This window comes from Periplaneta americana, chromosome 9 (genome assembly GCF_040183065.1).
Source record: "Periplaneta americana isolate PAMFEO1 chromosome 9, P.americana_PAMFEO1_priV1, whole genome shotgun sequence".
In the NCBI taxonomy this organism is placed as follows: Eukaryota; Metazoa; Arthropoda; class Insecta; order Blattodea; family Blattidae; genus Periplaneta; species Periplaneta americana.
In genome coordinates, this window is record NC_091125.1 from 19,510,794 (window position 1) to 19,526,277 (window position 15,484).

Sequence of the window (15,484 nt, forward strand, 5' to 3'; positions counted from 1 at the left end):
ATTTATTTATTTCTTTATTTATTTATTTATTTATTCATTTATTCATTCATTCATTTATTCATTTATTATTTATTTATTTATTTAAATATACAGAATAAAGAATATAATTACAAATAAGAGAAATAGAAATAAAATAATACAATCAATATAAAAAAAGGAGATGCAGTAGTATTAACAAAATTTGAGACCGAATGAGCAGCGCTCGTATTCGGTCACAGTTCAGATATGATATTAATAGGCCTATAAGATAATATAAAATAAAATATAGTAGGAAGTAAAATTAAAATTGTACTGTATTGTGGCTTGGCATATGTTCCAATGCACACCTTCCATTGAATCTTGTATTACAAATGAATAATTTTCAGAAAAGTCTGCAATAACTATGCAATTTTCAGGTTGTACTTTCTTTGCATTCCGTCAAAAATAAAATATGGCTGACTTTTGAATGGATGCATGATGAAAAACTTAAACTAGGGAGACTTTTACTTTTGAAACTTTTCACGGGGGTATCGTTTTGTTGTATCTTTCTTTTCTTGATAGGGGATTCTATTGACATCAAACTCTTGTTTAATTCCTCAATATTAATGATTTCTAGCACTGTATCCATAGAACTGCTAGAAGAAATACTGGGATAATCACTTTCTCTGTCCGCACTTTCATTTGATTCATGTTTATTAATATCACAAGAACTACCGGCTTCACATATAATTTCACCTGACCTATGCAAAAATTGATTGATTTTTACGGAACAAATCACATATTTGCACACTCAAAGACTCCTTTAAATTGAGCTTTATCAATAAGTCGCGACTTACGCGTCTTAGTGTACTTTTCTTTTTAAAAGCGTGATTAGGAAGGTAAATGGATTTAAACACTTGTTATATATTACGTGATCTTTACCATCACTCATGTTGTATAGAAGTCACTTCACTGCGCGAAATTCAAACCCAAACTGATTATTTTTCTCTCATGCCATCTGTTTACTGCCATAAAGTTTACTGCCTTACCCAGTCTTGCTATCATCAAACACTTGGCTATATTACAGTATAAACTGTGAAGGGCTTCCCCTTGAGCTGACAATAATAAAATAATTTTAGATAAGATATTTACTGTTCCTTAAGGTATTAATCATTTGATGATTAGTATGGTGACATCAGATGCAACGGGAAATTTCCACGGGCAGCCTTCTAGCCTATGGCTGCAAGCAGTTCATTAGCTGGACATCGCGAGCGCGTGCATGCGTCCGGAAAATAAATTGTTACAAATGTATGGGTGCCGATCCCATATTTATAAATGCAGTAGTTTACAGATAATACATCAGCGAACAAGTCCATATTTTTTTCAGATTTTTAACTTGGCTATTTAATATAGTAATTTTGCTTTGAAAAAGAAATGATTAAAAAAATAGGCCAAATTTTAAATTTATTTGTGATAGGCCTAAAGTAATAAAAAGTGTTGTATTTCGTCTTTCAAATGCGCCAAACCGCAAATCTCAATTATATGTAGACACAAAGTTCCAAGCGAGTTTATGTAACAGTGCGCGCATAATTTGCGTAACTTCAAATATTCATAACTACACAAATAATTAATAATTGTGAAAATAAAAAAATACGGGTCTCCTTATTTGATGTCTGGAATTCATGAAAAAAAATTCGACCATTTCCGAGAAGGTCGTGTTTTATTGCTGTGCGATTTGACGTGGAATGACTCAAAGGCTCGTGAATGTACTCGAGCAATCCTGGATCATTCTTCATTTGCTGGAAAGCATCTACAATCCAATGCTGCAATTCTTCAGGTGTGGTGATGTCTGTTGTGTATACTAGGCTTTTTTGCATAATTCCATACACAAAAATCCAAAGGATTTAAATCTGGCGATCTAGACATGGGTCCTCCTCTACCTATCCACTGTTAACCATATCATGTTTAGATATCGTCTCACACTTAGAAGGAAATGGAATGGGGAAAGTGCGGCACATGTACGAAGCATGAATGTTGCTACTTTACCGTATCCAGGTACTCAATTCACTGGTGGCATCAACCACCAAAAGAAAAAGTTAATTTGAGAACCCATGTTTATTGGAACATTTTGCTTCTCTTCATTTTTACTTCTCATCCCTAAATTTTTACCATCACTTTTGAAACACTATGTATAATTACTAGTTGTGCATAATTTTATTCGGTAGTCTTATATTGTCCAATAATTATTAAAAATTTGTAATGTTCACAAGAAATGTGATTTATATGACATTAATAAGTAGTTTAAATTTTGTTGTTAACTAATGCTGAGTTCTTGGCAAGAAAGCCATTAACTTCTCTTGCTCTCCAATATCTCTCACAGACAGTGGGATTAGAGGAAAGGACAGGACATCATTGAGGATGATTCTTATCCACTTCTTCCTGAAGACTGCATAGTAAATAATGCTGCCCTATCACTTTCCAATATCATTAAGTAGCTTAAAAAAAGGCCTGAATATTTATCAAACATTTAAAACATTTAAAAATGTCTGTTTCACTTTTCTGTGATACTGTTGAAATTACTTTTCGCAATAAAATGATAGTAAAATGTATATGAGGTTTTCTCCTTTTTTACTTTTATTTTTTTTATGAACAACCAGTATCATACAGTTTCGACAAAAAAGGCTGATATGGGTGATCTGAAACACATTGTTTGTGTTTGTGTGTGTGTGTGTGTGTGTGTGTGTGTGTGTGTGTGTGTGTGTATGCACACATATATAAGAAACTTAGATTTTTACTTCTTACCAGTGATTTCACAGTACATTACTTGGTGAGTGAGGTATAATACAAGGTGAGGCAGATATATCTCCCCATTTTCAACTGCACATAAAATGGAAAATACTGAAGTCAAATATCAAACAGTAATATAGATTTATTCCTTATGGTATGCCATTTTATCCTTCAGTTCTGTTCCGCAATTCAATTGTTTCGTGCATGCATATTAATTCATTGTTATCGTGCACATGTGACTGAAGCAATATTTGTGCTATCTTTAGCATTCAGACAAACAAATCCAGTAATTGTGCTTTCTGCATAGCTTAGTAAACATGGAATGGTGGACTTCACAACATCGTGCATACATTGTGGAACATTATTTTAAGACTGGCGAGTCTGTTGTTAACTCAGCATGCTTTCCAAACACACTTTCAGATTCCACGTCATGGATGTGTTACTAGCCGCAAGACCATAAAATTGTGGATTGCGTCATTTTGGAATACAACTTCAGCACTAAAACAGAAACCATCAGGGTGACCAAGATCAGTGTAATCTTCACAAAACATTGCAATTGTTCGTCAAGCATTCATAAGGAGCCCACAACGTTCAGCAAGAAAACATGCAGCAGCTTTGCAATTAAGTAATTGCAGCCTTAGAAGAATTTTGCAACAGGATCTTAACTTTTATTCACACAAAATGGTAATGGTCCACGAACTTAAAGATTGTGATATGGGAAATCGTCTGAGATTTGCTGGACAGTTTCTTGAAATCCTGTCTAACAATATTGTTCTGTTAATGTCAGACAAAACACATTTTCATTTGTCTGGAAGAGTAAAGAAACAGAACTTCTGGTACTGGGCAGAGAAAAATCCGAAAGAGATCAACATGCAACTGCTTCATAGTGAACGCGTCACTGTCTGGTGCGGTGTCGCACAGTTTGGGATTATTGGCCCATGCTTTTTTTGAAAGTGAAAATGGAAGTGTGGTGACAGTGAATTGTGCTCGATATGTTGAGATGATACAGAATTTTCCTTCTCCAGAACTTCAAGCACCAATGATATGGCTTCAGCAGCAGCACATACAGCTAGACCATCCATGGTGGTGGTGCATGACTTGTTTCCAGGTCATGGTGTGTCGAGAGGTGGTGATGTTCCGTGGCCTGCCTGCTCTCCAGACCTGTCTGTATGTGATTACTTTTTTTGGGGTTATCTCTAAACGAAAGTGTTTTCTCACAAGCCTTGCAACATTCAGGAATTGAAGGATGTCATCTGAAGGGAAATTGCAGCTGTGCCTTTAAATATGGTGCAACATGCGTGTGGAAACTTGCAGAGACATTTGGAAGAGTGTGTACAAAATCAAGGATGTCATCTCCGTGGTGTGACATTCAAAACGTAAGTACAGTGACAAAATGGCAATACACAAGAAATATTACTACAGCACTTTCACATATATATATCACTAAACCTCTTGAAGTTACGAAACTTTTAAAATGGGGAGGTATTTCTGCCCCACCTTATACTTCCTAAACACCAATCTATAGAATAAAATGTTTAAGCTTATGAAAAAGCCAATAGATAAGTAAAATAAATAAGTATATAGAAGACGAACTCCTCACAACAGTGATCAACACAAGTAAACACTGAAAAGATATCGAACAAATTTAATGATCAACAAACAATGATGGGCTTGATGAAGAGTGCTTCATAATCTGGAAACTTAATATAATGACTAAAAAAGAAATATCACAAATTCCTTGGCATAGTCTCTTCCCCCCCCCCCTCTTGTATGAAAACATATTTTCAGAACACGCAGGATGAATATTCAATTATTGCATCAGTTCTGCAAATGAACAACATATACTAAAATTTTGTAAATTCACTCCACATATACCAAGTATAACAACACCCAAACAGGTCAAGGTTGTAAACACTGAGGAAAAAAAAAAGACTCAAGTTGTGTGCTAATGAAGCAGTGACTAACAAGTATACAAAAAAAAAACACCTAAAAGAATCTGGCTTCTTTGATAATGTATGTTTTATTGAGAGAACAGTACAATAGCATTTCTTTAATTCGTGATATCAACTTTCAAATGTCTATGTGAAATGATGGCATAAAATCTCTGCACTTAGCACACATCCTATTGATGACAAAACATAATTATGCTACGAATTGAGTAATGATGTGTATTAATTTATAGTCGAGAGCTGATTAGAATATGAGCAGCTTCCATAAACATAACTACACATTTCTGCAATGTCTACATTATTCAATTCAAAGAAACAGTATTGCAAATGAACAATGCATAATATGTGAAAGTCAGGGAAGCTAACCATTGATCTAAACAGGAAAAGTTACTTATATTGAGTGACATTTCCTACTTAACATGACTTTCATTGCTGCTGTGCATACAGCTGTTATCCACACTCTTGTTTATTTCTAACTTCTTTATATTTTAGTGTTTCCTTAATTTCTGGCATATTTTGTATTTCTTTCTGGAGAAAACATTACTAGTGTGATGCTCCATATGTTACGTGTCTGACACAATTATTACAGGCTCTTCATCTTCATAATCATTAACTTAAGATTTAGTTAGCTCTTTTTCATAAAACTCGAAAATTTCTTCCCTTTCGGTCTTCCAGTCCAGTCTTGTTGTCCATTAGGTTCATAAAGCAGAGCAATTCTGAGCAGCTGACTATTGTTCATATATCACCAATACATTGAGGCAAATTGCACCAATATTCCTATGTATCTTCTACCAGGATGACACTTCAGATATAAACTATAATTTGTTTATAAAAATTGCATTAATTTATTTTTCTTGCTTGTGAATGACTGATGTAATGTAAAAGGACACAATTAATATCTGATGCACGTTTAAATGTTTCTATTAGTCAATAAATATGTAGTCCACACAGACTCCTTTGTAGCACAAAGGAACAAATATAATATATAAATCTTCCAGTTGAAGTGGGTTACTCAAAGTTGGTGACTGTGGGATGCCATTGCATGCAGAACAACCACTACATCATCACACCCATTATCTCTCATGCATGCTGACTGCCAGATAGTTCGCATGTGGTGGTCTTTATTTTATTAGTTTATGTTTTTTAAACATTGCTAAAAGTCTAAGAATTGTTCATGTTTATGATATATTATGAATTGCTTTGTTATTAAGAATCTGTGTATCTCATTCTAGTGTGACAACATTTTTAGCCAGTGTTTGCATTTTACTTATGCTATTATTTGTGTTTTGTTTTTGAAGAATTGTAGATAAGGAGATAAGTATGTAAATAGCCATAGTTGCTGATGCGCCCTATTAAGCATCACTATCACTATACATCTTCACATTTGCGTGTAACTTTAAATTTTAGTTGTATGGCAACTTTTCTTTGGTCACCGAATGTGTGAATTCTACTAAAAGGGCTTTAAGAAGTACATAATATGAGCTGGATCTGTCTTCATAAAATAGACCTAAATTTAATTGTTTTCTTGTGTGTTTAAACGCTAAAGGCTTCATATTTCTCTTCTTCACTATTATCTTGTTATTGATATTTCCTCATGATAACTCCTTGGCAATCTTTTTCAGAGTGTTAACAGAAATGAGTTACATACTCTGTCATGAACCACTTCCTCAGTCACCTCTTCAAAATTCTTCAGAATGGTTACCTAAAACCTTTTTTAAAGCACTGTAATCTAGTTTATTTCGTCGTTCATTTATTTATTTGTATTATGTTATGGTCCTCCCATTTGTGAATATTTTCTGTAAATTTTTTATCTCATATAAATATTCCTGTATGACCATGTGCTATATCTTTACTCTTATGTATCAATAATCACAACATATGATGCATTAAGAAGAGAACATATTGTTATTTTCCAAATATTTCATGTGCAGACATCTAGACAGCATCAAATTCAATCATTATTCTTTAGGAAAAGTTATATGTGTCTATTTCATTTTATGAAATTATATAAGACTGAATTAATTCATTTCACATATACGTAAATAAATATATACTTAAGAATCACTATTTTTTTTAGTTCAATATATCTATGTGTCTAAACTAAAATTTGATTATGAATAACTACTGACTTCATTCTCACTGATGGTTCCTATCATCAATATATGATAAGGTACTAATCACAGATGGCAAATTTCTTTCCATTACAAAAGAATGTGATACAGTGGAACATCATTTACCAAAGATAAAGTGAATGAGACTAAATTCTGATACAAAGGAAATTTGATAAAGTAGTTCTTAGCTTCTTAAAGTTAACTAACTAAAAGTATCAATTATTCCACATGTTGGATAGCATTCTACAGCTTTTTGCAAATTGGTAGTATTTAACTGTTCTTTTCTTTATACCAGAGTCTTTAAATAAGTAATGTAATTTACCTTCGTCCATAATTCTACTCCAGACAAATTCATGTTCTCTGCATTTCATAAAAGCTTTAAGACAGTTTGTCATATTTTAAGAAACTAAATGAAATTATACAACATTTACTACTATCACAGTATGCATGGTACCAGAAAAAACTAATGGGCCATTTGAATATTCTAAGTCCCAAATACAAGACACTCCACACGCTCAGAGACCTAGGGCACAGATACAGTACACATGCTATCACTAACAGAATTATTGAAATTCTTTCTATTTCGAGTGTTACTGTAACCTATTGAAATGCACTTGAAAAGATGTAATGAAAATGAATTTGCTGCAAATAATAAATGGATATGCATATAAATCGTGCAGTAAAATCGAAAATTCGACCTTCAAGGGGATATTGACATGTCGTGCAGAAGTAAAACCTTCCTCCTTATCTCAGTAGCTCAGATGACTCAAGACAGTTAAAATACAGTTCAACCATTCACTGACTCACTGTTTTTAGCTAAAACTTTCCTAAGAGTTCGATTCCTTTCAGTTAATTTTTTTAAACACTATATAGTGACAGCTGCGTCGGGATTCGAATGCGTGTCCGACAGGGCGCGCAGGAGGCGAAACGTTGGTCGCTTCGGTGTGGCGGATGTAAAGGGAACGTCTGCATGCCGAGAGGGCAAGGGGAGGTGCACTGCGGCGCGCGGCGTGGAGAGGAGAGGAGAAACGGCGGCATGCTGAGAGAGGAGGAAGTAAGCAGCTGGTGACTAAGGGGAGAAATGCAGAGAAGTTTGGATAGACGCCATCTTCTCGACATCTGAAGATTGTTCGCGAGATTGTAGCTTCTCGAAACTATGGTTTGGTTATAAAAGAAGAGACGCAAGTGAACTTGAGTTAGTTAGTTAGTTAGTTAGTTAGTTAGTTGCAGTCATTGCTAGTTTTGGACAGCAAGGCAGTCTTGTGTAGCAGTGAAGTCAGCTTCGAGACCGGAGTTCGACTTGAGTTGTGTCGGTAACTGTGGGAGCCGGAAGTCCTGAGTTTGAGTGCAGTGGACCGCAGTTGGGGGACCTGAGTTCGAAGTTCAGTGGATTGTCTCTGAAGGTCTGGGGTTCGAGATACTGTGAACTCGAGTGACTGAGCTAGAAGAATTAGCCAAGGCAAACGAACTGTGAACTGGGAACTGACAGTTCTGATTTGTAAATAGTGCTCTGTGAACATTAGTTAAGATTAACAGTTCATTGTTGTTCTCAATAATCCAAGTAAATGTCATTGTCGTCTGTGGAGTGCAATAACGAATACTGTGTTACTGTGTGGAGTGGAAATCCCATTGTTGACGGAAGTGTTCACATTCAATTACAGAAAGTAATTATTGTTAAAACAATAAAATTGCATTATTGTTTTGTTTAAAAAAGTTACAACTGGTGCCAGAAGCGAAATATTATAGACATAATGGAGAACCTACAGCAGATCCTGCAAGCCATCACGGAAATGAAAGCAGAAATGAACAAACATATCAGTGAGGTGAAGAACGCCATAAGTGACGTAAAAGCAGAAATGAAGAACGATATTAGTGAGGTGAAAAACGACATCAGTGAAGTGAAGTCAGACATGAAAGACGACATGAATAAGCACATCAGTGATATGAAAAACGACATCAGTGAAGTGAAAACGGAGATTAAAAGTGACGTCGCTATGCAAATCGGTAGCGTTTCGGCCCAAGTACAGTAGATGGAATAGTTACCATCGTGAGAGACGAACTTAAAGCCGATTTTGACAAACTAAACGAGAATGTTGCAACTATAAACGAGACAGTGGCCGAACTAAGACAGGACGTAGGCCATTTCGATGGCAAAATTAGCGCTCTCGAACGTCGTCAAGAGGAAACGAGTGTGCTGATGGACCAACATGCTGAAGAAAACAAGCACATACGTTAGTGGATCGCCAGGCTAGAGAACATAAACAGATAGTTGCCGTGGAGGTTCGACGGGCCATGCAAGAAGCGGCAACAGACTTTAGGACTCCATATAGTGGTCCTGCAGAGCCATCACCTTCAGTCAAACATTCGAACGTCAAGACGCCGAAGTTGGACGGTACGACGTCTTGGGCGATTTTCCGTCGCCAGTTCGAGGCTACCGCGGCACATAATGGGTGGACGCCAGCGGAGAAGACTACTCAGCTACTGACCGCGCTTCAAGGACAGGCGTCGGAGATTCTTCACAGCGTTCCTGAAGATGGGACAACCGCTGAGATAATGACGGCCTTGGAGGGACGTTATGGTGACCATCAACTTGCAGCAGCATTCAGGACCCAACTGAAAACGAGGGTCCAACAGTCAGGCGAGTCCCTACAAGAATTTGCAATGGCGGTGGAACAACTGGCCCATAAGGCCCTCAGGGGCCTATCTACTGACTTCATCGCTGGGGAGGCGGCCTACACCTTCGGCAGTGGAGTTCGAGACCCCGAAATCAGACAACAGCCACTCTTGGCAGAGCATCGTACCATCAACGCAGCTCTGGTGGCGGCCCTCAGGATGGAGGCAGCCAAGTTGACGGCGAACGTCTCGACATCGCACCGGATTAGGAGCGTCGTGGCGGCCGACGTCAAGGAACGTCAACCGAAGTCACCCGAGCAACGAAGACGAGGAGTGCCCACCTGCTGGTCCTGTGGTGAACCTGGGCACTTGGGGAGGAATTGCGACCGACCTGGCTACAGTCAGGAGAGAGAGTGGGCCGATGCTAGGAGGAGCACGTCGGCGCCGTCATCACCGTCCCCTCGGCTCGTCCTGAAACCGGTCAACAGAAGATGCGACGATGGGCTGATTGCTGAAAGACGGGTAAAAGGCCGTCCATGCAGAGTACTGGTGGACACCGGACCAGACGTCGTGCGTGGCCTACTTGGGAGGACGCCGCTGCGCCGATACGAGCTATGTAATGCTTCAGGCGAGAGCTTGCCCATCCAGAGAGAGGTCTTCCTGAATCTGATCTTGGGGAAGAGGAAACTGGAGATATGGGTGTTCGTCGCCAACATCACCGAAGACGTCGTCCTGGGACTCGACGCCATGCGGTTACTCGATGCGACGGTGGACGTCCGGCGCCGTATACTCCATCTTGGTCGGGATGAAGTGTTCCTGATGGACGCCGAAGATCAACCCGTGGCCAGCGAGCTCTCCTTGGAGGGCCAAGTGGAAGAGCAAGATGGCGCCCACAGAGTACGAGTAATAGCTGCCTGGCCAAGCCCAGGATGGAGTGACACCACCATAAGGAGGGAGCAGCTGGAGGACCCAAACATTGGACCAACTAGCGGCCTACGAAGGGACTGTCTGAGACGGACAGCCCTAAGGAGGGAGCAATGTGACAGCTGCGTCGGGATTCGAACGCGTGTCCGACAGGGCGCGCGGGAGACGAAACGTTGGTCGCTTCGGAGTGGCGGACGTAAAGGAAACATCTGCTTGCCGAGAGGGCAAGGGGAGGTGCACTGCGGCGCGCGGTGTGGAGAGGAGAGGAGAGGAGAGGAGAGGAGAGGAGAGGAGAGGAGAGGAGAGGAGAGGAGAGGAGAGGAGAGGAGAGGAGAGGAGAGGAGAGGAGAAACGGCGGCATGCTGAGAGAGGGGGAAGTAAGCAGCTGGTGACTGAGGGGAGAAATCCAGAGAAGTCTGGACATCTGAAGATTGTTCGCGAGATCGTAGCTTCTCGAAACTATGGTTTGGTTATAAAAGAAGAGACGCAAGTGAACTTGAGTTAGTTAGTTAGTTAGTTAGTTAGTTAGTTAGTTAGTTAGTTAGTTAGTTAGTTAGTTAGTTAGTTAGTTGCAGTCGTTGCTAGTTTTGGACAGCAAGGCAGTCTTGTGTAGCGGTGAAGTCAGCTTCGAGACCGGAGTTCGACTTGAGTTGTGTCGGTAACTGTGGGAGCTGGAAGTCCTGAGTTTGAGTGCAGTGGACCGCAGTTGGGGGACCTGAGTTCGAAGTTCAGAGGACTGTCTCTGAAGGTCTGGGGTTCGAGATACTGTGAACTCGAGTGACTGAGCTAGAAGAATTAGCCAAGGCAAACGAACTGTGAACTGAGAACTGACAGTTCTGATTTGTAAATAGTGCTCTGTGAACATTAGATAAGATTAACAGTTCATTGTTGTTCTCAATAATCCAAGTAAATTGTCATTGTCGTCTGTGGAGTGCAATAACGAATACTGTGTTACTGTGTGGAGTGGAAATCCCATTGTTGACGGAAGTGTTCACATTCAATTATAGAAAGTAATTATTGTTGAAACAATAAAATTACAATTTTAATTTGTATTAAAGTTACACTATAAATTGTCATTAATATTCCTTACAATGACATATCAGTCCAGTTCACTAAATCTAGTTTCTTCAGTATGTAGTCAAGAACTGACTTGTTCTTTCCTTTCAGAAAAACCATTTTGTCCTAGCCAGAAATGTAAGCTAATAGCTCCCTTGAAGTAATCTGCGCCCCTGAACCTGAAAATAAATAACCCATAGTAGCTGAGCAGCAGCTATTCCACTTTTTTTAACAAGTTGAAACATCAGTCTCAAGATTGTAAACTCCATTTTAATGTTATTTGAAGGGGACCTCACTGGGATGAGCTCGAACCCACTCCCTTCTGCATGACAGGCAGATGGCAAGCTGTGTATGTGAGTTACTGAGACGAGACGAAAGGTCACACTTCTGAGTGATGCGTTTCTCTTTACGAATGCTACTGTGCGAATCACGCTATAAAACGACCTCCAAAAGTCGCACGTTACTCTTTTCTGGTACTGTACATTAATAAGATAAAACACATGTAATGTGATACAACTCTAATCTGAGTTCTTGTATTGTCAACTGTAAGAAGATTTACAGTTCACGCGTATTATTCCATAAATATGCCACTTACAACAAAATGTTAATGTTAACATTTAATACTTTTTAATTTAATTTTGAAGTTATCTAAAAATAAATCTATTCCAAAATTTTACAAAAAAGTTATTTTCAAAACACCTCACTCAAGCATCTCTTGATAACTATGCTTCCACTGTACCTTTACAGTCTCATCAACATATGTACTCATTATAATTACTTCATAAGCTTCTACGAAACTATTACAGTAACAAACTTCACACAAAACAATGAAGTATTCGCTGATTTTATATTGATAATGAGAAATTCACTGATGTGTCATTGGTGGTGGAGGTGGAGGAGGAGAAGTCATTACACTACAACCAGGAGGAATGGCACTACTACACGAGGAAACAGGCGAAGGCAATGGAGAAGGGAGTGGTGAGGGCAGAGGAGAAACTTTACACACGATCTGTTCACAGTTTTCGTTTCCCGAGCTGTGGAGAACTATCGGAGATGATGTGGAACTGACAGGCTGCAGTGCCAGAATTTGTGACTGAGGTGGAGATGGGCTGGTGCTACTTGGCAGTGCAGCACCCATCATACGATACTTGCAACTGGTCAGCAGATGTCGTCGGAGGTTACGAGCTTGACGCAGCATGGATCCGCAGAGAGGGCACACGCCAGGCTGGTCAGACGCGCCCCGCACCTTCCCCCCGCCCGCACCTGCACCGGCCGCCAGTAGCAGCGATGATGCTGCCAGCAGACACAAACACACAAATCACCACCTGGCAGCTGGCTCTTAAACTACTGCAAGTAAGCAGGGACAACAAATTCAATACTGTGCAACTAAGCCAGAGCAGCTCAACCAGGCGATGGTTGTGCTTGTGTCGACCCTTGCTACATTCACTCTAATAGCACTGCTGTTAATGTCCTTTGTAACTATGCAATTACAAAGGACATTTATAAGATAAGTATGCATAAGTGGGAATTAAACCTGTTACAGATGCCAAGCACACTGTACATTTTTGAAGTCATAAATTTGTATCGAAAAGCAAATAAAGTACTATTCAAAACAAACAGAAATTAATAACTTATGCATCAAATACATGGATGTAAGAAGAAATATGCAAATATTTAGTTGAGAAGCCTAGTCGCATGTGTGTGTGTGTACGCATCTATGAGCACATGCATATAAGTGTGTATATGTAAGTACCGAAACAAATTTAGACATATCTACAATAAAATATTATGTTGATTACCTCTATTGGAGTTACATGCATCAATTAATTGGGAAAGTAACAATATTTATTAATTAAACTATAGATTTCACAGAAACATCATCCGTAATTTTCATGGTCCCTGTATAAAACTGTATATTCTATGACTTGATATAACATAACTTTTTTCATTTCCCTTCAATGGACATTCACTAACTTATGTTTGTATCTGTTACATTACCATCAAAACTATAACAAAATATGTCATACATCATAAAGCTGTACAGAGGCAAAGACATATGGCAGGACCTTCTAAATACTACCAGACCTGTCACTGGAAGCGAAAGTGAGTAAAAAATGATGAACAATCGAGTAGTTAGTGCAATTGTGAATGTATGTATACTTCATGCAACTCTTCGGTGTTTCTGGTATCATTTGTCTCTAGAGTAATCATTGCGGGGTTTATAAGTTAGCATATAATAACAGAATTGTAACTTTTTAAAAATCTCGCAAAACTAAATTTTCACAATTTCTTTTCTTTGTCTCAAACCTTGAAACTGTAACAGTTAAAACCTGTGACAGTTACTGGTGTAGACACATGAATTTGAAACTTTCTGAAAGAATTAGCATAATTGGTTGGAATTTACAGATTTTATTAACGTTTATACAAATCACAATTGATATAACTGTTTTCGTAGAGAATAAAGCTTGAAAGTGTTATTTGTTATGTTGTTACCAGACTTAATCTTAAAATGCCTTGCACGTGTAGTGTCTCAGATTGTAAATCGAATTACGATACAGAAAGTCCATCTGCATATGTATTTCTTTTTCTGAAAGATAAAGAGTGGACAAGAAGCACCCATCATCAACATTTTACCCCTACGAAGAACTCAATGGTTTGTATAAAACACTTTCATTCTGATTTCGTTATCGATAAGATAAATTTTCATGCATGGATGATTCGTTCATAACTGTACCTAGAAAAAAGAAAATAGTATTTAGAAGGTCCCACCTACGGCCATTGTCAGTGTTGCCAATTTAGTGGTCTCTCCTATAGGTTTCGTATTCTAGACTAACTGACTCTAAGAAGAAATGTGTTGGACTTTTCTGCAATAAAATATTATCCAAAATTGCAAGGATTCGGCCTACATTGATAATCAAAGATTTTATTTAACATTGCTATTCATTTTTGTACTTTAATATGAAGTCATGCAATTTTTATTTTGATTATCAAAACATTTCTTGTATATTATTTACCTTTTATTAATTGTATTATATTTCTGCAGAATATTCAGAAAACTCATGCACAAGTAAATTTCCTAAACATATGTGTATATGTGTGTAAACAGGTGGATTGCAAATAATTGAAGGCCTAACATTCTAAATGTGTGTCCGCCGAGTTAGCTCTGTGGTAGTGTCTGCCTCCAGAATAGCTGGTCTGGCTTCAATTCCCGGCAAGGTCAGAAATTTTCATGTAAAATTTCTACCTTGGGACTAGGAGAGATGGCAGTGCACAACTTCTAATCACTAAATTGTACACCAATATGCCTGGGTTAAATCTCTAATCTCTCTGAAATGCATATGAAGAGAAGGGATATGTCACTGTTGATAGTGATTCGCCTGTCAGATGGGGACGTTAAGCCTGGCGGCCCCTTTGGTGCTATTCAACAGGAGTAGGCTACATGCTGGCACCAGGTTTCCCCTTTTCCTTTCCTCATTTTCATCATCATCTTTACCCATTCCCTACACTACACGAATATTTATACATACACTCACCCCAGTACACGACATAACTCTTCACAGATACATATCATGCATAACGTGGCCCACCGAAGAGGTGTGCAACTTGAAAATGGTTCACAGTCCTGCCATCTATCCGCAATATGCGGAACCCAAATTACGCAAAGTGAAGCGGGTAGTCATTAGACACACACACACATTCTAATTGTTCTAATTGTCAATTGTTCAAATTTAATTTTATTCAATCTCAGAGAGGAACATCCATATGTAAATATCATACTAAATTGTCTTTGTCATAGCTCAATTGTAAGTGATTCATTCGTGCACCAAAAGACAGTGTTGTAGGTATCTCAACATGAATTTCGAAGTGTTTCTCATCAAGACAGTTGTTTTGGCACTTAGCACATTTAGAATATTAGGTCCTCAATTGCATTCTTATTATAAGAAAAACTGGTTTAAATATCATGTAATGATTCGATAATTTCGTCCACTGCAACTGACTCATCACTACCTTCAGTGAACTTTGTACTTCAACAATTTTTCGAGTGAGGTCTTCTTGAAAAAGCTAATTTTTTCCAACTTTTTCTCA

At 38.4% G+C, this 15,484-nt stretch overlaps 1 protein-coding gene across 3 annotated transcripts in view; it reads right to left on the reverse strand.

Annotated features, from left to right (window-relative positions):
* LOC138705815 (transcription activator GAGA-like) overlaps positions 1–15,484 on the reverse strand; it is a 334,341-nt gene that overhangs the window by 22,768 nt on the left and 296,089 nt on the right. The window contains exon 7 of one of the 3 annotated variants that reach the window (XM_069834477.1): positions 4,531–12,691. The exons of the other annotated variants lie outside the window; for them this stretch is intronic. Coding sequence (XP_069690578.1) covers positions 12,264–12,691 — 428 coding nt within the window. The 3' untranslated portion in view covers positions 4,531–12,263. Of the gene's footprint in view, positions 1–4,530; positions 12,692–15,484 lie in introns of those variants that run through there. 3 annotated transcript variants of the gene reach the window in all.